The sequence below is a fragment of the Notolepis coatsorum genome, assembly GCF_963971535.1.
Source record: "Notolepis coatsorum genome assembly, chromosome: 14".
Lineage (NCBI taxonomy): Eukaryota > Metazoa > Chordata > Actinopteri > Aulopiformes > Paralepididae > Notolepis > Notolepis coatsorum.
Genome location: NC_140178.1, coordinates 90,518,261 through 90,540,109, shown reverse-complemented (window position 1 = coordinate 90,540,109; position 21,849 = coordinate 90,518,261). Strand labels below are relative to the sequence as shown.

At 40.8% G+C, this 21,849-nt stretch overlaps 1 protein-coding gene across 1 annotated transcript in view; it reads left to right on the top strand.

Annotated features, from left to right (window-relative positions):
* tspan34b (tetraspanin 34b) overlaps positions 1–16,681 on the top strand; it is a 28,236-nt gene extending 11,555 nt beyond the window's left edge. Inside the window, exons 2-8 of the mRNA XM_084329472.1 lie at positions 4,353–4,430; positions 7,616–7,831; positions 10,127–10,201; positions 10,539–10,646; positions 10,753–10,896; positions 11,893–11,985; positions 16,349–16,681. Of these exons, the coding sequence (XP_084185598.1) occupies positions 4,374–4,430; positions 7,616–7,831; positions 10,127–10,201; positions 10,539–10,646; positions 10,753–10,896; positions 11,893–11,985; positions 16,349–16,408 (753 nt within the window). The 5' untranslated portion in view covers positions 4,353–4,373 and the 3' untranslated portion in view covers positions 16,409–16,681. The remainder of the gene's footprint in view (positions 1–4,352; positions 4,431–7,615; positions 7,832–10,126; positions 10,202–10,538; positions 10,647–10,752; positions 10,897–11,892; positions 11,986–16,348) is intronic.
* The last annotated feature ends 5,168 nt before the right edge of the window (positions 16,682–21,849 follow it).

Sequence of the window (21,849 nt, the reverse complement as noted above, 5' to 3'; positions counted from 1 at the left end):
AACCATCTGCTCCTCTTTTCAAGAAACTAAACATTCTGACTGTGTCTGAGGTTAATTCTTTACAGATATGTATATTTGTGTACAAATGCATTCATGATCACAATCTACCAAATGGTTTTAATAGTTTTTTTTCTTTTAATTCAGATGTCCATTCATATGCTACACGTCAGTCCAGGGACCTGCATATACCTTATTGTGGTACTTCACTTAGGCAGTTCTCAGTGAGGTATAGAGGGTCCAATCTTTGGAATGCAGCTGATCCTATGCTGAGGAAATCTCCATCTCTGCTTATTTTTAAAGCAAACTACAAAGAAATTCTCATCCAAAAGTAGTAGATAGATAACAGGTCATACATGTAGGTATGCATTTGGTTATGTGGGTGGGTAGGTTTATAGGCAGGTGGGTGGGTTGTTATATATTATTATGTACACAGTATATCCATGTATGTACTGTGTGTATGTATGTTTGTATTAACACGAATCTTTTAATGTATTCTGGTATTTTATAATATGCATATTCTTGTATTTTTGTATGTTTGATTTTATAAAACGGGGGACGTTCTTGATAAGCCTCTAGGCTTCTAACTTCTCCTTCACAATCGTTATAACTTATTATGTATTGTTTTTACTTCTGTTTAACTGTGTTAATAAACAAACAAACAAACAAACAAACAAACATTCATTCTTATATCTACTTTTAGCTATTTTGTGATTTTCCGTTTTTCTTCTTAAAAAAGATTATACTACTAAATATGAACATTTGGGGTGAGACATTTTTGAAAAATCATTGATCATGCCTAGACTGATTCTATACATCTATACTGTTAAGCTAAGCTTACTAGTGGGGTTGCTGTACTGAGGAACCACAGGGGAACCAGCCTTATGTTTTCCATTTTAGGTTAATTAGTTTGATTTACAAAAGAAGAGTAGGCATACTACCCCTTCTACGTAAGACTCATAATCTAATAAGACTAATAAATAAAGGAAAGAGGGAGGAGGAAGAGAAGAGGGGCGAAGATGAAAGAGGAGGAGAAGAGAGTAGAGGATGACAGGAAAAGGGAGTGGAGAGGAGTTGAGAAGAGTAGGAAGAGAAGACGGGAGCAGACACAAGAGGGGAGGTGTGGAGAGAAGAGGACAGGATGAGATAGGAGAGGAGTGGAAGAGAGAACATATATCAATCCCAGTGCTCATGTGTTTCAAAGTTCCAGTTCAATAAATAGTTTTTCATCTACAGCTTGTTGCATTATTTCATGCATTGATATTATCAATAAGACATAATCTCTAAGCATTTACAATGTAGCCTTGACTGGCACATCTTTTAAATCAAGTAAGTAGTCAGGTGTCCTAGGGGGTTGTGTGTGTGAGGGGAGGGGGGCACGGATGGGGGCGGAAAGCTTCAGGGGCCTTAATAGATCATCACTCAATATGGTACCTGGAAAATCAGGAGGTAGCATGGAAAAAAATGTCAAAGCAAGTGTGGGAACCCTGAATTGGCAGTGTCAGCAGGTGGAAAGCCGGTGGGGTGGGTCCTGGTCGTGGTAAACAGCGACTCCTACAGGTCGGTCAGGGCGCCTGCACAGCGAGGGAGGGAACTGGGGGAGGTAGTGTGATCCTCCCACGCGTTACACTTCCCCAGTGAGAGTCCTCTTTGTCAGGTGAAAAGATGCTGCTGGCTGTCTCCACATGTATCGGAGGAAGCATGTGATAGACTTCAGGGCTCCCTAGACCGGCAAGTGGGGGGCAAATGCGTGCAACGACCAGGAAGGGGAGGGGGGGAATTGGCATAACGACTAAAATTGGGATGGGAGACAAAATACAGAAAAATAGGAGGAGAAAAAGTTGATAAAAAAAGGAAGTTCTGTAAGAAACATGTAAAAATAAGACAACACTCGTATTATTCAATCAATTAGGCATGATGACAAAAATGCAAGTCAATATAAAAATGCTACTTGAGAAGTGGCTTCAGTCATTGAATCAGCTGCTAACCTATAATGTTCTCAGGAAATGCATTCCATAGGGAGGTGTAGTCTGACGTCACTTTAGTTTCCCGCACGGTCCACCCGTATAGGGATTTATCATTGGGAAAATGTATTATCCGCTATTGTAATAATTCTGCCTCATGAACATTGGCAAGCTTTCCATTTTTGCACAAAATGAGTTCCCTTCTATCACTAATATTACTGTTCATTTTTGGTTGAAATAAAGTTAAAAAGGTTGTTTAATTTGTTGTTAAAAAAGAACTACACTTACCAGTGGAACTTGTCTGTCGTTCAGTGCTGTCGCCTAATACACGTCACGGCCATTGTGTAGACATTGCAATTGAGAATACATTGCAATTTCAAGTGGGGTGGACTGTGCGGGAAACAACACCTCCCTATTATGCAGGGACCTTAGTTTTCATGTTGCAAAGTGACGGATTACTGTACATAGCAATTAACAAATGAGTCAGTGTCAGGTGTGGGTACAGTATGTACAAATCCACAAGTAGTTTGACTCATTTACATTCCTCCTTATACTGACTGCATGGCTAATATTTTACCTGTAGAATTGAAAAGAGAACCATGCACACTGGTTCTACACTGAAGAGAGTGAAATATTGGCTGAGGTATGAACACTATGTATATACATTTTGTTTGTATATACATATATATTTCAGTGTATTCATTTGAATTGATCTGTACAAAATAACAAATGTAAAAAGGGTAGGTTTAATACGCTAGGGCCTCAGCCTACCGGACACCTTTTAAAGGGTAATAAAGCTTCAGCCTACCGGACACCTTTTAAAGTTTAAGTTTATTTCGATCCCCATTATTCTTCCTGGGGTCCATAACACATAAAATACAGAATGAATACAGACTTACATTATACACTCAGACATTCACATGGCATACAGACAAATGAACAACAATACATACTCCTAATCAATTCATAATACAATACAGCATAATATACAATTTAGCTTTTTCATATATTATCTACTTTTATATCAACCAATTATTCAATCTTCTAATAATGTATCCATATCAGACACATACATTTTCATTTACATATCCCTATCTCCTTATCATTTATGTACACACCTATAATATCTATTAGGTAATGTCAATTTCTCTCATTGAAAATGGTGTTTTACCAAGATTCTGAAACTACCTTTATTATTCTCCTGCGTAACATGTCTGGGAAGAGATTTCCATTCCTGCATACCTCGGAACATGACAGTTTGCTTCATTGCATTTTACCTTACTTTTGGAAGTGTAAAACCTTGTGCAGATTGCAGAAGCATGTCTAGTGGAATGGTCGTGTCTGTCAAGACTTATAGATAAATAAATTGTTATACAGAATTGAGGGGATATTTGTAACAAGAATACTCCTAGTGAATACAAGGAGTGAGTAGAGTAACTTATTTTTGACAAGTAACCAAGTTAAACAATTGTGCATTTCTGCAACATTAGTTCTGTACTCACAGCTAAGCGCTATATGTGCTGCTGTTTGATATAATTTAGTGGTAACAAATGAGCACATCTTTTAACAACAGCAATACCTCCCTTTTCACCACTAGATTGTTTATATGTTATGACCATGACAATTTACTGTCTAATGTTACTAGGAGTTTAGTCTCCTGGACTTGATCAATTACCTCATCACTTATTAAAGGTTTCAAGACTGGGTTCGTACTCAGAGTATGGTTTGAACTGAAAATTATGCTACTTGTCTTTGATATGTTTAGAACTAGTTTATTATTCTTTATCCATTCAACCCCTGATTGCAACTCTGCTTTTGGACCGTATTTAATGAATTGGCTGTAGAGGCTGATGTGTAAATCGTTGAATCATCCGCATACATTGAAATATAGGACTTATTTAGGACTTACCGTGTTAACATCTGAGTAACTCCCATAACAAAAAACTATTTGTTTCCAGTTTGCTAAATAAGTTTGAATCCAAGATAATGTTCAAGTTCATTCAAGTTTTTTTAAGTAAGAATTTGTGATCAATGATATGAAAAGCTGCAGTAAAATCAAGCAAGGCAGCGCCAACCATTTTCTTTTTATCTATCTCTCTCAGCCAATCATCTGTCATTTGGGTTCAAGCAGTCGCTGTTGAATGTCCTTCACGATATGCATGTTGAAAATCAGTGGTTAATGTGTTCAAAGAAAAATAAACTAAACTGAAACTCTGTCTCTCTTTCTCCTCTGCCTCTCTCCCTCTATCTCTCTATCCTTTTCTCTCCTCTCTCTCTCTTTCTCTCTCCCCCCTCTCTCTCTCTCTCTCTCTCTCTCTCTCTCTCTCTCTCTCTCTCTCTCTCTCTCTCTCTCTCTCTCTCTCTCTCCCCCCCCTCTCTCTCATTTTACAGGTAGAAAAGCCCACAGCAAAAATGGGATGTTTTGGATTCCTCAAAATCATGATGTTTGCCTTCAATGGTATTATCTTTGTAAGTATTCAATTGTATTATGTTTGTAAGTCTTCAATGGCATTTTCTTTGTAAATCTTCAATGGCATTATGTTTGTAAGTCTTCAATGGCATTATCTTTGTAAATATTCAATGGCATTATCTTTTTAAGTCTTCAATATTGTCTTTGTAAGTCTTCAATGGTATTATGTTTGTAAGTCTTCAATGGCATTGTCTTTGTAAGTCTTCAATGGTATTATGTTTGTAAGTATTCAATGGCATTATGTTTGTAAGTCTTCAATGGCATTGTCTTCGTAAATCTGAGGGGTTTCATGTGAAATGAGAAACAACTGATGGTGCAGTTCACCCGTTCCCAATGAAAACTGCCATCTCATGTATGTTTCTTTATTGCTATGTATTTGTACAGTAATTTACAATGTGGTAAAGTTATGAGAACACATAAGTGAAGGACAGGGGCGACTGTATTAGTTTATGACATACTGTACAGTACGGTAAGCCATGAACATGAGGAGGATTTTACTGTGTCTTAAACAAGTATAAAAGGAGTGAGTGTGTTTTGTGGGCAGGAATGACCTTGAGATAGAAGAGAGGAGGACACAAGCCACACATTGTAGTAATAAACATTTAGGGGACCGCGGGCCAAATTCTGCCCTCCATAACATTACTTTTGGCCCTCCAATGGGTTCCAGAGAATGATTAGATATTCTGTTCATGGTTTATTTTGATGCAATTTGAGGAGATTTTTTTACATTGACTATTACAAGCTACAAACACACTGACATTACACCTAAGACACTTGTTATTTACTCGTTACATTCATTAAATGCTCAATGTCCAGTCACACTATTTTACCCCACGGTGTTACATTTAGGTCCTTCACCCTTAAAAGAAGTTTGGGCAGCCCTCATTACATTAGATTCGATTAGATTAAAATGTATTGTCATTATACAGCACAGTACAGTACAATGGAAATAAGTTTGTCATCCAACCAGAGATCTATATCTACGTCCTGAAAATCTGCTTTGTTTATTTAACACAGTTGTCCAACAACTAAAGTATACAAACTAGCGGGTAGTTATTCACTGAACAGATATACCATCTCTATATGAAAGAAATATCTTAAAGGGGAACTATTCATATATGTTATTCCTGTGGTCCAAAGACGGTCCATAAATATTAGTGAACACAAACATCTCTCTCATCATCTCCCAAAACTAGAGTTTGTGATGTCTGATCAGGTATAAAGTCTGAAGCTGCTTCATAGACAATGACTTGGGAAAGTTGTCAGCGATGAGTCTATATGAATTGAAAATGGGGGACCCTGATGGAAACAAGACAAACGTCTTTCTCAGGTCTGCATCCCCTTAACAATTGTATGTATTGAGCCGTACTGTATTGTACCCATTCTGCAATCTGTTAAATAAAGTTTTCATTCATTCATTCATTCATGACACTGAGAGCTCATAGGTACATTTTCTGTCTCAGAACTGAGAACATTACTATAGAATAAAGCTCAAAATCAGTCTCCCATTCATTGTCAGTGGAGCAGCTCCAGCCTTATGGAATAGAATAGAATAGAAGTACTTTATTGATCTCGAGGGGAAATTCAGCACCACAGATTGCTCACTTTATACCTGATGACGTAACAAATGTGAGTCTTACTTCTCTGGTGTCTGGCTTTGGGAGAGAGAGTAGCTCATGTTATTGATGGAACCTTCAATAACCTTCAGGATGCTCAATGACTCCATGTAACAACCCATCATCTATTCTACACTCATTGCACACACATCCACATGCACACACTCACTTTTAAACAAACACTCACCTTAACACTCACTTTAGAACTCGACTCGATCTGAATTACTACAGCTCATCGTTTCTTCTCTTAGAATAATTTCCACAACACACTTTAACACTACATTTACATTCATATTTAACACTTTCAATGTTGGCCGTGTTTTCCTTTTTACCCCCTTGAATGCCGCCACCCACTTCAATGTTAGCGTTAAAAACGCATAATCTATGTTTTAAATTATGGCTATGTGTCTAATCTGCCCGTCGCTTATCAATGACTTGTTTGCAGTCAACATTGTCGAAACTGATTGTTTTTTAATCGGTTCATATCCTTTTTATAGCATTTCGAAAAGCTATCGTTTTCTCGAACATTTCCGGAAAATAGAAAGATTCCCTCATAAACGGCATTTATTGGAATATTCTCGAATACACTAGACACGTTGTCATTTGTCTGCCTATTTATGAATCGTTTTCAAATAAACGATAGATTATCGATAGTATATGGGTACTTATGCACGCTATAGAAGCGAGCTGAGAAATCGATTACCTCATTTCCTCAACATCACACACACACACACACATACGGGACACGCTGAGATATAGGTAAAAACAGCTCCGATTACCCCAAGACTGGTAACATAGATTCCTTACCTTAGATCAGATGTTCTCCAAAAAGATTATTCCAATTCCTGATCGCCATTCCAAATATCGATCACGTTTATTGACTGATTATTGGCTGCTGTAAATATATATTCCATATATATTTCCATCTCACGATCACTGATCAGACGGCTCGCCAGCATAGTGGAACCAGTAGGCTCCCCCCACACACATCCACCAGTATAATCGAATGGCCTGCAGTTACACAGGGATAGATGATAGGGGGCGGTATTTTCCCATCGGAGCTCCTAGAGGGGCTGCTGTACCAACGGGAGACTCGGTTGATGAAATATGAATTCAGATCGATAATAAAAAAATAAAACGACAATTTGCGTCGTCGGCACAAGTGTTAAGAGATTTGCACTACATTCATACCTCATTTGCATTTGCACCTTACCTCAAAGTGTTGTACCTCATTTTCTGCATTGTACCTCACTGTTTACTCATTTTTACTCACTGTACTTAGATTGTACCTAGGTTGTACTTTAGATTGTATATTGTACTGTATATTGTATATTCCTCTTTACTTACTTTTTTACTTACTTTTTACTTACTTTCTTACTTACTTTAATTTTTTTTACTGTATGAAGCACACTCTGAGGGGCTCAAACAGAACCAAGCATTTCACCGTAAAGTATGTGTATTTTATTGTGATAATTAATAAACAAACTTGAAAACTTGAACTTGAAAACTTCGGAATGAACATAACGGAATCCTTCCTCACCACACCTCCACCCTTCTACCCCCTCCAGGTGGCGGGTGCTGCCATCCTGGGCATAGGGATCTGGGTGAAGGTGGACAGTGGTTCCATCCTGGGGCTCCTGGAGAACCTCGAGGACGCGCCCTCAGAGCTCAGCCAGCTGCTGAACGTGGGCTACCTGCTGATCGCAGTGGGGGCCGTGCTGCTCATCATCGGCTTCCTGGGCTGCTGTGGAGCCATCAAGGAGAGCAGGTGTATGCTGCTTCTGGTAGGTTGCTGTTGCACATTTTCTATGAGCCTCGGACGAGATTGATATCAGCGTTTATGCAAAGCACCTCATAGACAAACGATCACTTACTTGATCACTCACTCACTCACTCACTCACTCACTCACTCACTCACTCACTCACTCACTCACTCACTCACTCACTCACTCACTCACTCACTCACTCACTCACTCACTCATTCACTCACTCACTCATTCACTCACTCACTCACTCACTCACTCACTCACTCACTCACTCACTCACTCACTCACTCACTCACTCACTCACTCACTCACTCACTCACTCACTCACTCACTCACGGACGGCTAATCAATCTGCTCCTAGTGGCGGCTCACAGACATGGCACTTTCTGTAAGACCAGGTCAATCTGCGAGAAGGAATGCTTTGGATCTATGTTCTCGTTTACTAGTCGAGTGCAAAAAAAAAATTCACTTGCCAGGATTTGCGTTGAGGTTAAAGGAACATGCCAACATTATGGGAAATGAGCTTACCGTCTTCTCCAGAGTCAGATAAAAAGATAGATACCAATTCTGTGCGTTCAGTAGAAACCTACCAGGCTGCAAGTTTAGCCTAGCTTAGCACAAATGAATGGAAGCAGATACGGACCAACTGTCTAGCTGTTGGCCAAAAATACCTCTCCCGAAGTTTTAAGCTAGGCTAGTATCCAGCAGACATGGATACTAGTTATAGTTGAAAGTGGAGGTGCAATTCTTTTTTAATTTTTTTAAATTTTAAATTTTAAATTTTTTTATTAAATTTCTTTTTGTTTGTTTTTTGGGACAGGCAATGGGTGGTTTGGAGGGAGTCTGGCACGACCCCCTCCACGGCATTTTTTTATTTAATTTAATGAACCTGTACGTGCAATTTCCTGCAATATAGAGCCTTCAATCTTGACCAATAAAGCTGCTCTTTTCACTATAAAACTCAGTTTATATTGCAGTATGATAGCCAATTACTATAATAATAATAATATATTAATATATATATATATACTGTATATATACTGTATATTGATTTTTCGCTCATTTATTTTTATTAAATCAATCTCCTTTCAAATAGGCCAAGTTTTTAATAAGAAAGAGAAAAAATATATATTTCCATTACCTGTAACTCTTGTGTCTCTTTCTCTCCTTCTCTGCCTCCTCCCTGAGTCTGCAATGCACAGTCATGACATCGATCTAAAAAAAAAAAAGTAAAAAAAAAAAAATGTTGAGGCCCCTCATCACTAGAGGCCCACGGGCCGCGGCCGTCGTTAATCCGGCCCTGCTCGTCTGCCATATAGATAGCGAATGTATTTTGCAAACAAAGTCATGTCATCCAGCTGACACCACATATCTAGATAATATGACAACGTTAGCTAGCTAGAGAGAAACGTTGTTATTATTATTATTATTATTATTATTATTATTATTATTATTATTATTATTATTATTATTATTATTAGAGGATTTACGGTATGACCAGATGGCATTTCGGGACGTGAAACACTTTTATTGTATTGCGTGGTAGAAGTTTTACCATTCAATAGTAAAGACATGTCTAACATAAAAGTTTGTTTGAACAACTTACTTAGTGGAAAAGCCTGGCTGTGCCTAAAGTGTTCACGCTGCCTGGCCACCACCTTATTACACCTGGAGGCTGCAACGCTGTGCGCCGCGCCACGGTCTGCTGGGAGTGGGAGGCACTGGATCAAACCATATGGGGCAGGGGGGGGGTCGCAATCTTTGGAAACTTAAAAACTTGCTATTAAGTGTCATTGCGTATTATTAATTTGATTGAAATTACGTAGTTATGGTTAGATTTATATATTGGGGGGGGGGGTATATCTAATTTTTATATGATCAAAAAGTGAGGGAGCAAAGGGACACGTTTGCTCCCCCAAGTTCAATAGTGGGGGAGCAGCTGCTTTGAGTGCTCTATTGCGCAGGCGTCTATGATATGGTCCATATCCGCTTCCATTCAGTTGTGCTAAGCTAGGCTACGCTTGCAGCTTACAGATAGCTTTCTACTGAACGCACAGAGAAGAAATTGGTATCTATCTTCTTGTCTGACTCTGGAGAAAACGTTGGTGTGTTCCTTTCAATGACTGAATGAGGGACTGAATGGCATCTCAAACAGCCGTACCATGCAGGCTAGAGGCCTACATCTTCAAATTCAGCCTCTACATTGGTTCTAAATATATAAAATATATATATGGTATATTCATTGCTTGTTATTAGTCGATGCAACTCCTAATAATACATTGTATTGTCTCTGCCTCCCTGTGTTCCAACTAGTTCTTTATAATCCTATTGGTGATCTTCATCGCAGAGGTGGCAGGAGCAGTGGTCATCCTGGTGTTCAAACCCTTGGTAAGTCATCAGCTGGCTTGGTTGCAAGGAAAACAAAAGAATAGAGGCCTTTCAAGGAATGTGTAGAATGCCCATTCTTCCTCCATGTTGGAAGACACAGCAGTTGCTATGCGCAAAACAACAGTTGCTATGTGTTTATAAATGTGAAACATATCGACAAGCATTTTTACTCTTCCAATGTTTTACCCGCTGCACAGGAGTTAGGCGGTTTCTCTCGAAAGTGGTTACCAGTGGTTACATGCGGCCATGTTGGAAGAAAGAGAACTCCACAGAAAACATTCAGTGTAAAAGTCTCGATTGGATTCAAACGAGAAAGGATTCTGTGTTTACATTTCAGGCAGAGGAGTTGATTAACAAGCTGGGCACCAAAGCAGTTGCGAACATCAAGAAGGATTATGGGAAGAACGAGGACATCACGGGTCTCTGGAACACTACTATGGACACGGTATGACGTTCTGCTGGACAAGAGGGGAGCGGCTCTCACACTACCGGCAATACCTGCACCTCCTGTTGCCTTTGTGTCATATGAATTCTCTTTATGCCCTCTTTAGCTTCAATGCTGTGGATTCTACAACTACACAGACTTCGAAGACTCTCCATATTACACGAGCTCCTCCGGCCTCGTCCCGCACCAGTGTTGCCTGGACACTAACTCTACTTGTGATTCTGCAGCTGCAGCAGCTGCTGGCGCAAAGGTATGAGTTCTGAGCATCACAGAAACCAAGTATCTAGATCAGGGGTGTAAAAAGTCTCAAAATCTTACTCAAGTAGAAGTCAGAGTATCTGGCTAAAAACACACTTGAGTAAAAGTCAAAAAGTTTCTACTTTTAAATTGACTTAGTATTAAGTCAATTAAGTAAAAACTTTTTTTCTGAATGTCTATTCTTCTGATAGCAGGTGTTTAATCAAAGATCCCGCTTTCTAGTCTTGCACAAGGACCAATCAGCATGGGTATGGGCGGGTTCATTTTCCATTGATGGGGATTTGATTGGCTTTTTTAAAATAAAGTGCGGCCGCAGGATTAATAACGTTAACGTTAGTTCGGCCAGAGAAACAAATATACTAATTAAAATAGTTGGACCTGCAAGATTTTTACTTTGTACTTTGTACTTTGTTGTTGTACTTTGTACTACTGCATTTTAAATGTAAGGAGTAAAAAGTATTTTTTTCTCTCTCTGAAATGTAATTGAGTAAAAGTACAAGTATACAAACCTAATAATACTTGAGTAAAGTACAAATCCCCCAAAACAGTACTAAAGTATTGTAACTAAGCCTTGATAGTCTTTGGCATGATTTATATTTAGTTATTTAGCTGACGCTTTTATCCAAAGCGACTTACAGATTGTGAACAAAATGTCACCAGGCAGCTAAGGGTCAGTGCTATTGTTTGCCAAATAGTATCAAGTGCATAGTAGCATAGCCATATTAGTATAAGGTAGTAGTATAAGGATAGTAACTGTAACAGTGTACATAGTGGTAAGGTATATAATAGTAAAAGACAGTAAGAAGGTTTTTTCTTTTTCTTTTTTAGAATTTCAGATATTGATTGAAGAGGTGTGTTTTTAGTCTATGGTGGGAAGTTGGGGCGGGTTTTAGCTGTCCATCCTACCACCCTCACTGTTCTGTGTGTCCTCTCCAGACTGTCCTGATGTCCATCCTACCACACTCACTGTTCTGTTTGTCCTCTTCAGACTGTCGTTGGCTGCTACCCAAGGATCCAGACACTGATCGATGACAACTCAACCGTTATCGCAGCCGTCGCACTCGGGATCGCCGCTCTAGAGGTAAGCCTGGTGGTGGACTAAGTATTACTCTCATTTTCTTGTTTGTATGGGTTAAGATAAGATAAGATTTATTACGTTTATTGATGCCCTTGTGGAAATTTGGGCACCATAGCATTATGGGGGGGGGGGGGGGGGGTATAGGTATGGGCAGGGTAATAGTAGAAAGACATAAATATAGGCAATAGATCTGAATTTAGAGATATGATAAAAAATATATATAAACAGTAATGTAATTAATCTAATTTACTCTGAATATAAAAATAATATTTTGTTTTATTTTGAGGAAAATAAACTGTAAACAATTTTTATTTTTTATTTTATTTTTTTTACATACTATAGACTGTATTCTTTACTCCCAAGAGTGTTTATTCCCTATAGCAGGGGTGGCCAACCAGTCAGAGACTAAGAGCCACAAAAAAATTACTGTGGTACCACAAAGAGCCACACCATATACCAGCGTTTCTCAACCTTTTTTTTCAGTCACGGCACCCTTCATGTGTTTATAGGTCTCACCCTCTGGCCTCTGAAGTTGCTAATGTCTTTTTTATTTGGGCCTCACAGGGTTAAAAGTACCCTGTGAGACCCACGGTTGCAAAATTACAAAATCACTTTTAGCCATTTAAAAAAATAATGTTTATTTAAAAAATGTTAAAGGGGAACTATTTTACTATTTCTTTCACTATTTGGGCACTTTTACACAATTCCTGTGAGTCTATGGAACACCTAGTTTTTTTTTTTTTTAAATGCATTGTTTTGTATTTCTAATCAAGTACTAAAAACCGCATTTTTCTACCTCAAGCCGTTTTGAGGCTGGGCTCCAACCACTGTGTGCCAACTGCCACATCAACTGCCACATTATAATGCAGCTGAGAAATCTCTGACATCACAGATATGCACATTTTCAGATGACTCAGTTCAGTGAGGGTGAATATTGTGAGAGGAGAATTGGAAGAATTCGCCAATATGAGAATTAGAGACATATATCCTATTAATATAAGTCCACATAGCTAAGAAACAATGGTAAACACTGAAAAAAGCCATTTATAAGATAGTTCCCCTTTAAGCACATGTATAGTCAATTGGTCCTGTTGTTCAGCCTCACAATGCTATTTGATTAATGTGTTTATATGTCCCACCCTCTGGCCTCTGAAGTTGCTAATTTCTTTTTAATTTGGGCCTCACAGGGTTAACCTCTAAAGCCCGAGATATACAGTAAAAGTGTATATTTTCAGCATTATGTTTGTTTACCAATTATTTTAACTGTTATTAGTGAAATATAAGATTATAGAAATCTCAGGGCATTGAGTCGGAAACCGGCGCATATTGACAGGAGGAAGTGGCACAGCCAAAAGTGAGTGTAGTCTTTTGAAGGAAGAGACTCAGGGCTTTCAAATTTCGAAAAACTACCCTACCCAGCTCACACCAGCCCCTGTCAATCATCTGACTTCTGGATTTACTTTTTAATTTCTCTTATTTTTTGGGATTATCTCCCACAAACCTGAACGTTATTGCCATAAAACAGAACGCAGTTAGTTTCTCTACCTTTCTGTGAATGTCTTGCAAAAAACGGTGTTGCAATATGATGAAGAATGGTGGAGAAATTTACATTATAAAAAAGATGGCAGAATTCAGTACTGTATCTACAAAACCTTCTGTTTAATCATCTTCCCTTTATTCATTTGCTTAGATTTTTCAGGTCTGGTCAATTTTAGCATGGTGTTATTTACAGTCAAAGATATATTTTTTTTTAAATAGAATTGATATTCTCCTTTGGTTCATTACAATTTACTCAAGCCTAGTAACAGACACACTATTTCTGACACTGATCCATATATGTCCCTAGATTCAGATACCAAGAACATGCAAATGGACCATTTAAAAAAAAAATGTAAATGTTTATTCTACGTCCTTATGGAATGAGTGACATAAAAAAAAAAAGTAAAAAAAAAAAAAAAGTAATTTTTTTTTTTTTTTTTTTTTTTTTATGGATGGAAGAGCCGCACATTGACGGGCAAAGAGCCGCATGCGGCTCGCGAGCCGCGGGTTGGCCACCCCTGCCCTATAGTATGTAGAAGGACGCATACAACTCAGAAGATAGATAGAATACAGTGTGTCCATTGTTTTCACATTTTGTTTACACCAGAGCGAATATGGGCGTAGCTATCGAGTAGAATCAACAATGCTGTACATGATGGAGTCATGATATGGTCTCTGGATGAGTCATCATATCCACAGCACTGCCTTTTTATGCTGTCCACTCCCCTCAGTATTTATATTTTCATTTGATTTGTATTATTATTATTTTAAATGTCTTATAATTATAATTCTTTAAATATAATTATTTATAATATACATATATATGAATATCGAGACAGTAGGAAGGCTGGGAGGGAGGGAGACAGAGTGGGTGAGAGACACAGGACAGAAGGTTCTGTCAAGATTCTATCAAGAGTAAAGTTCTAGAATCATGGATCTGAACTACCACTAAGATACCATATGGTCCACTTCTCACGTGTGTCAGTTCTGATCTGATCGCTATATCATGTCTGTTGTTTTCTCCTAGGTCTGTGCCATGATCGTCTCCTTGATCCTTTACTGCAGGGGTGGCCAACCCGCGGCTCGCGAGCCGCATGCGGCTCTTTGCCCGTCAATGTGCGGCTCTTCCATCCAAAAAAAAAAAAAAAAAAAAAAATTTTTTTTACTTTTTTTTTTTTTTTACTTTTTTTTTTTATGTCACTCATTCCATAAGGACGTAGAATAAACATTTACAATTTTTTTTTAAATGGTCCATTTGCATGTTCTTGGTATCTGAATCTAGGGACATATATGGATCAGTGTCAGAAATAGTGTGTCTGTTACTAGGCTTGAGTAAATTGTAATGAACCAAAGGAGAATATCAATTCTATTTAAAAAAAAATATATCTTTGACTGTAAATAACACCATGCTAAAATTGACCAGACCTGAAAAATCTAAGCAAATGAATAAAGGGAAGATGATTAAACAGAAGGTTTTGTAGATACAGTACTGAATTCTGCCATCTTTTTTATAATGTAAATTTCTCCACCATTCTTCATCATATTGCAACACCGTTTTTTGCAAGACATTCACAGAAAGGTAGAGAAACTAACTGCGTTCTGTTTTATGGCAATAACGTTCAGGTTTGTGGGAGATAATCCCAAAAAATAAGAGAAATTAAAAAGTAAATCCAGAAGTCAGATGATTGACAGGGGCTGGTGTGAGCTGGGTAGGGTAGTTTTTCGAAATTTGAAAGCCCTGAGTCTCTTCCTTCAAAAGACTACACTCACTTTTGGCTGTGCCACTTCCTCCTGTCAATATGCGCCGGTTTCCGACTCAATGCCCTGAGATTTCTATAATCTTATATTTCACTAATAACAGTTAAAATAATTGGTAAACAAACATAATGCTGAAAATATACACTTTTACTGTATATCTCGGGCTTTAGAGGTTAACCCTGTGAGGCCCAAATTAAAAAGAAATTAGCAACTTCAGAGGCCAGAGGGTGGGACATATAAACACATTTACTATCAAATAGCATTGTGAGGCTGAACAACAGGACCAATTGACTATACATGTGCTTAAAGGGGAACTATCTTATAAATGGCTTTTTTCAGTGTTTACCATTGTTTCTTAGCTATGTGGACTTATATTAATAGGATATATGTCTCTAATTCTCATATTGGCGAATTCTTCCAATTCTCCTCTCACAATATTCACCCTCACTGAACTGAGTCATCTGAAAATGTGCATATCTGTGATGTCAGAGATTTCTCAGCTGCATTATAATGTGGCAGTTGATGTGGCAGTTGGCACACAGTGGTTGGAGCCCAGCCTCAAAACGGCTTGAGGTAGAAAAATGCGGTTTTTAGTACTTGATTAGAAATACAAAACAATGCATTTAAAAAAAAAAAAAACTAGGTGTTCCATAGACTCACAGGAATTGTGTAAAAGTGCCCAAATAGTGAAAGAAATAGTAAAATAGTTCCCCTTTAACATTTTTTAAATAAACATTATTTTTTTAAATGGCTAAAAGTGATTTTGTAATTTTGCAACCGTGGGTCTCACAGGGTACTTTTAACCCTGTGAGGCCCAAATAAAAAAGACATTAGCAACTTCAGAGGCCAGAGGGTGAGACCTATAAACACATGAAGGGTGCCGTGACTGAAAAAAAAGGTTGAGAAACGCTGGTATATGGTGTGGCTCTTTGTGGTACCACAGTAATTTTTTTGTGGCTCTTAGTCTCTGACTGGTTGGCCACCCCTGCTTTACTGTGTCTGTTGTTTTCTCCTATCTGTGCCATGATCGTCTCCTTGATCCTTTACTGTGTCTGTTGTTTTCTCCTAGGTCTGTGCCATGATCGTCTCCATGATCCTTTACCGCAAAATAGGATCAAAGAGAGGCTGAATCCGCTCGAGGACAATAGAGGTGTCTTTTCTTTTTATTATTCTTTTGAAACGCTCCAAGCATCTCAAATGGACTCTGGGAGAGGATGGCTCTTTTATGGAAAAGTATCATCATTGAACCGGGGGGCCGTTAATATCAAATCTTGTGCAATCATCATACTTATTGAATTACATAAATCTATTTTTTACACAAGCCTTGTCTAATAGATGCCTTTTAATGAATGTACATTGTATGTATTTATTTCCCGAGATTTCACTGTAATGTAGAGTGGAGTGCATAATAAACATTGTGCTGGCAAAGTGCACTGTTACACATGGCTATTAAACGAGTTATTACACGTCAATTGCATTCATTGTAACCATGAAACCCAGAGAGGCAGGGATCAATGTCTGAAACTGCCAGAAAAAAAGCAGGGACGATTTACGTGTTGTTTGCATGTATGTTGTAACTGTAAGGTGTCAACATTTTGAAATAAAGTTAAGTGTATTTCTCTAGTCCTTGTTTTATTTTAATTTATTTTGTGGTAAATGCCAGTGTTTTTGAAAGTACCACAAATGCGAAGCTGGACAGGAAGACGTCATATAAACCCTCTCTGATATAACTCTCAAATCTTGTCAATCTTATGTGTCACTTGTTTTCTGAAAAGTTTGGCCATTGTGATATGATACAATCTTCCCTTTTAGACCATATTAAGGCACCATGGTGTCTACTTTCCAGGGGGGGGAACTCAACTTTTCAGGAAAATGCACAACAGATGTTAGCATGGCTTTTTTAGTCAGATGTGGTGACTTTCATTTATACACATTTTCAGATACAATGGAAGCCTATGGCAGTGGTGGATCAGCAGAAAATAACTTCATTGACTTAATGTTAATTACGGCTCATTGAAGGTAGCAGTCCCTATAAGACAAGGTATTGCTATTTTGGGACAAACATGTCTCCAGGTGTGATTGTTGACACAACGGGGAATTCCATTGTGTGTCGTAAGGCTGGTTAATATGACCACACAAATCCACTGTTTATAAAGTCTCATGTTATGCAATTTAATGATTTGGTTTATTATACAATTATGCAAATAATGTACAGAGCTAAATCAAAGTTACTCCCGGACGGTGAGCAAAGGTTTTTTTCAATACATGAAAGAAAATATGATTTGAGAGACATTTGTAAATTTGCTGTTCAAAAAGCTAAGAAAGGCATTAAAAGGAGATGTATTTCTATTGTTGGGGTTAACTTGTGGAACAATGCTGATATACATTTAAGAATGAGTAATTCGCTTTTGGTTTTTAAGAAATTGGTTTGTATAGCTATTTTTGATGATTACAAATGTGAATCATTCTTTTTTGATCTTTTCTTTTAGAATACTGTTTTGGAGTCTTCATTTTGTTAAGAATATAGGACAGGCATGTATAAGCATTATGCTTCAGTCTGTACCTTTTCAGTCACTGCCAAATAAAAGATCATTGAATGATTGTGCATATTGTATTGTGTGTGATGACTGAATACTACTACTACTACTACTACTACTACTACTACTACTACTACTACTACTACTACTACTACTACTACTACTACTACTACTTCCGTCATCTCTTTGAGACTCAAAAACACAGGAAAGACTTTTGTTATTTGAGGTCCACTGTTACGGTCGAACCAAGTAGTCAAAAGTGGCAGTACCCCGGGACAGACAGACAGGAAACATAATAAATAAACCAGATTTAATAGAAATATACTGGGCCGACTGGGGATTGGTAGGAGGCCTGCCGGTGGGTGGTGGGAGGCCTTGCTACGGGAGCAGGTGGTAGAGGCTCCTATGAACTCCCCTACCAATACCCAGTCGGCCCTGGTCACACATTGCCCTAGGCTTCGTGACGGGCCTTCCCTTGTCCCGTGGTAAGGACACCATCCTGACCATCGTTGACCGGTTTTCCAAGGCCGTTCATTTTGTGGCACTCTCTAAGCTCCCTTCTGTCCCCCAAGAGAGTGGGCCACCAGAACCGCCAGCTGACAAACTCGGCAGTCCGGTGTACTCCAGGATGGCAGGCGAACTGGCTAGAGTGACCCCACTCTAGGAACTGCGGCCGGACAGCGGTGGGAACGAACAGCCGGTGTCTGGGTCCATTATATTACCTGGATCCGGCTGGGTAAGCTGGGCCCTTCTTACCTCCGACTCGACGACCCAGGTGATGACTCCCACCGCCCGGGGCTGGGGGAAGGATAGTGTCCAGGGCCCCCGGGACCGCAGAGCTCTCCTCAGAGAACTGTCGGGAGAGAGCGTCAGCCCGGACGTTCTTGGATCCCGGGCGGTAGGTGATTGTGACGGCTGAAGAAAAGGGCCCAGCGCACCTGCCTGGAGTTCAGCCTCTTCGCCGTTCGCATGTAGGTCCAATTCTTGTGGTCTGACCAAACAAGGAACGGCAGCTTTGCTCCCTCCAGCCAATGTCTCCACTCCTTTAGGGCGTTGTGGACCGCCAGAAGCTCCTTGTTGCCCACATCATAGTTCCTCTCGGCCAGGTCATAATGTCGGGAGTAGTAGGTGCAGGGGTGGATCCTCTGGTCTTCCTGCTGGGAGAGGACGGCTCCTAAGCCAGAGTTGGACGCATCCACCTCCACGATGAACTGCCTTGAAGGCATTCCTAAGATCTAATTTAGTGAACAGCCGGGCGTGAGTCAGTGGCTCGAAAGTGGAACTGGGAAGTGGGAGTAGGTACTTATTCTTAACCGTGATGTCGTTCAACATATGAAAATCAATACAGGGCCTCAGGCTGCCATCCTTATTCGCCACAAAGAAGAAGCCTGCCGCAAGGGGGCAAGACGATTGTGAGGGCTGGGTACTGCCGCATCTCTGGTGTGAGACGTCGCGTCGCTCCCTTGTTTCCCCGGGGAGGATTTCTGTGCGCTCTCTCCCTTTCCATGGACCCTCGTTTTTTGAGTTGCCCGTCGGCGGTTGCTCTGGTGAGTCTGGAACATACAAACCCTAACAACGATGGTCTTATAATGCCTGAGGCTAAGGATTCGGAAACATAGTTACGCATCGCCTCCTTCTCCGGGACCGAGAGATTATACAGCCGCTCCGTGGGGAGGGCCGCCCCGGGAAGGAGGTCGATGGGACAGTCATAAGGCCGGTGAGGGGGAAGTGAAAGGGCATGGTCCTTACTAAATACCTGAGCTGAGTCGTGATAAACAGAGGAGAGACCACGTCTCTGGGGCTACTGGACGGAGAGAGGGCGGAGCGCAGACAATTGGCATGACAAGCTATGCTCCAACCCAATATCCGTCCCGTGGCCCACGGTACAGAACCTGGCAGCAGCGACTAACATCGCTCAACTAGCTGCTTTTATGTGCAAGCTATGGCCTCTGGGAAGGTGACGACGCTTACAACCTTGATGCACAGACAGACATCTGTGGCTAGAGCAGTCATCCCTGGAGGAAGAGAGGAAGACTCCTCTCATGGCCCCCCTCTCCGAGGATGGGCTGTTTGGTTTATTCGCGGAGGAGATGTCGGCGGCCTATGAGACCCAGGCTTCCCACATCGCCCCATGCCCCACAACCAGAGGGGAGAGCCCTGTCTCGTCAGCGGCTGCTGCGAGACCTCTGACCGGCGGTGTTATGACCCCTGCCCAGGGCACCCTGGTGCGCGAAGTGCAAAATAGAACAGAGAAGAGGGGCCCAAAATACCGACAGACCCGGGCGGGCATAGGTCTATGCAAATATGAAGTGCACGGATCCCCCCGGGGATTAGACCAGCGCCTTCATTCTGCGGTGTCTACAGGGCTTGACGTTAACTTTTTGGCTCACTAGCCACTGTGGCTAGTGGTTTTCCAAAGTCACTAGCCACTCAGCATTTTCACTAGCCAAAAATCCCCGCACTCGCACCCCCACCCAAAAAGTAATAAATATAGGTAATTTCTTCTTCACTAACCCCTGCTGGGGACAGTATCATTGTAATCATACTGCTACACGCCAACTGTACAACTGTGCTTCTGACTGTTGACTCCATTGTTTACTACTGCCTGCGACCAGTGACTCAGCCGCAAAAGGAGCTCCAGTTGGGGCAACGGCTGACTGGGACAAGATGGAGGGTGTAGATGTGGAAGAGTTGTGTTGAACCTAGCAATTACATTGTTGCTCCAAACGCTGTGAACATTATCATTGACACACCTATGCAGGGCTTGACGTTAACTTTTTGGCTCACTAGCCACTGTGGCTAGTGGTTTTCCAAAGTCACTAGCCACTCAGCATTTTCACTAGCCCTGGCAGGTGGGCAGGTGTCAACGTCAAGCCCTGGGTGTCTAGCAAAGCTCTTTGTTCATCCCCTAGTATTCTATATAAAAATAGGGGCTCTGTTCCCCCTCTGGCGTTGGGTCGCGCTACTATCCCTGCCAGAAAACGTAAGCGGCCCGACAAATCACCTCATGGCTGCGGGCCATACTCAGGTCCTGGGTGAGTGTTGTATTTTCTTCTCATATCGGCGCCTGTGTACACAGTGCATCCCAGAGACAACAGCATAATGACGGAGCGAGTCTCCCTGACTCCGCTCGTCAGAGAGGGAACCTCCGGCCACATCATAACGACGTTGTGACACTGTGCGGGTTCCCCCAGCCCCACCCTCGCCATGCCGGGTATTACGTTTGTGCTCTCCCCGTCCAGACTACGTGTCCTAACAGAGGCAGCGGTGTTTGGAGCACTCGTAATTTGGATGGTAGTAATACCATTGCAGGGTCACAGTGTAAAAGTAAAGGTATATGCCACGGCTATATCTTCATGTCACATAGGCTTTGAGGGCAAACCACTATTCAGCCACCCTCTTGTAAAACGTTTTCTGCTGGGCGCACGGCGTCTTAAGCCTGTTAAACATACTTTGTCCCCAAGCTGGGACCTCCAATTAGTCCTGGTGAGACTTTTGGGTGCCCCTTTTGAACCTCTTGAGCGTGCGCCGTTGAATCAGCTGTCTTTCAAGACAGCGTTTCTCCTGGCAATCACCTCCGCTAAATGCGTGGGTGAATTATGCGCTCTTTCGATTCGGCCCGAGTGTCTATCTATACAGGTACCAGGTACGAAGGCCCAATCTAGCCTTCGTGCCAAAAAATATCCGGAGCTCTTTTCGCTCCAGGGATATTGTGCTAAAGCCTTTTCACCCTCCCCCTCACCTATTGTGTCCCATTCATGCGCTTGTGATATATCTCAAGCACACACAGGACTTCAGGGCTACCAGCCAACTGTTTGTTTGTCATGGTGGCCCTAACAAGGGTAAGGTGCTGTCCAAACAACGCTTGTCACATTGGTTGTGCGAGGGCATTGCCCTCTATTAGACCTTGGCTGGACATATATTCCACCTGTGGAGTGGCAGCCTCTGCTGCCCAGCTTAGAGGGGTCTCGGTGGAGGACATAAGCACTGCGGCTTCATCTGGCCCTTTCGACAGGTTCTATCTCATGGACAT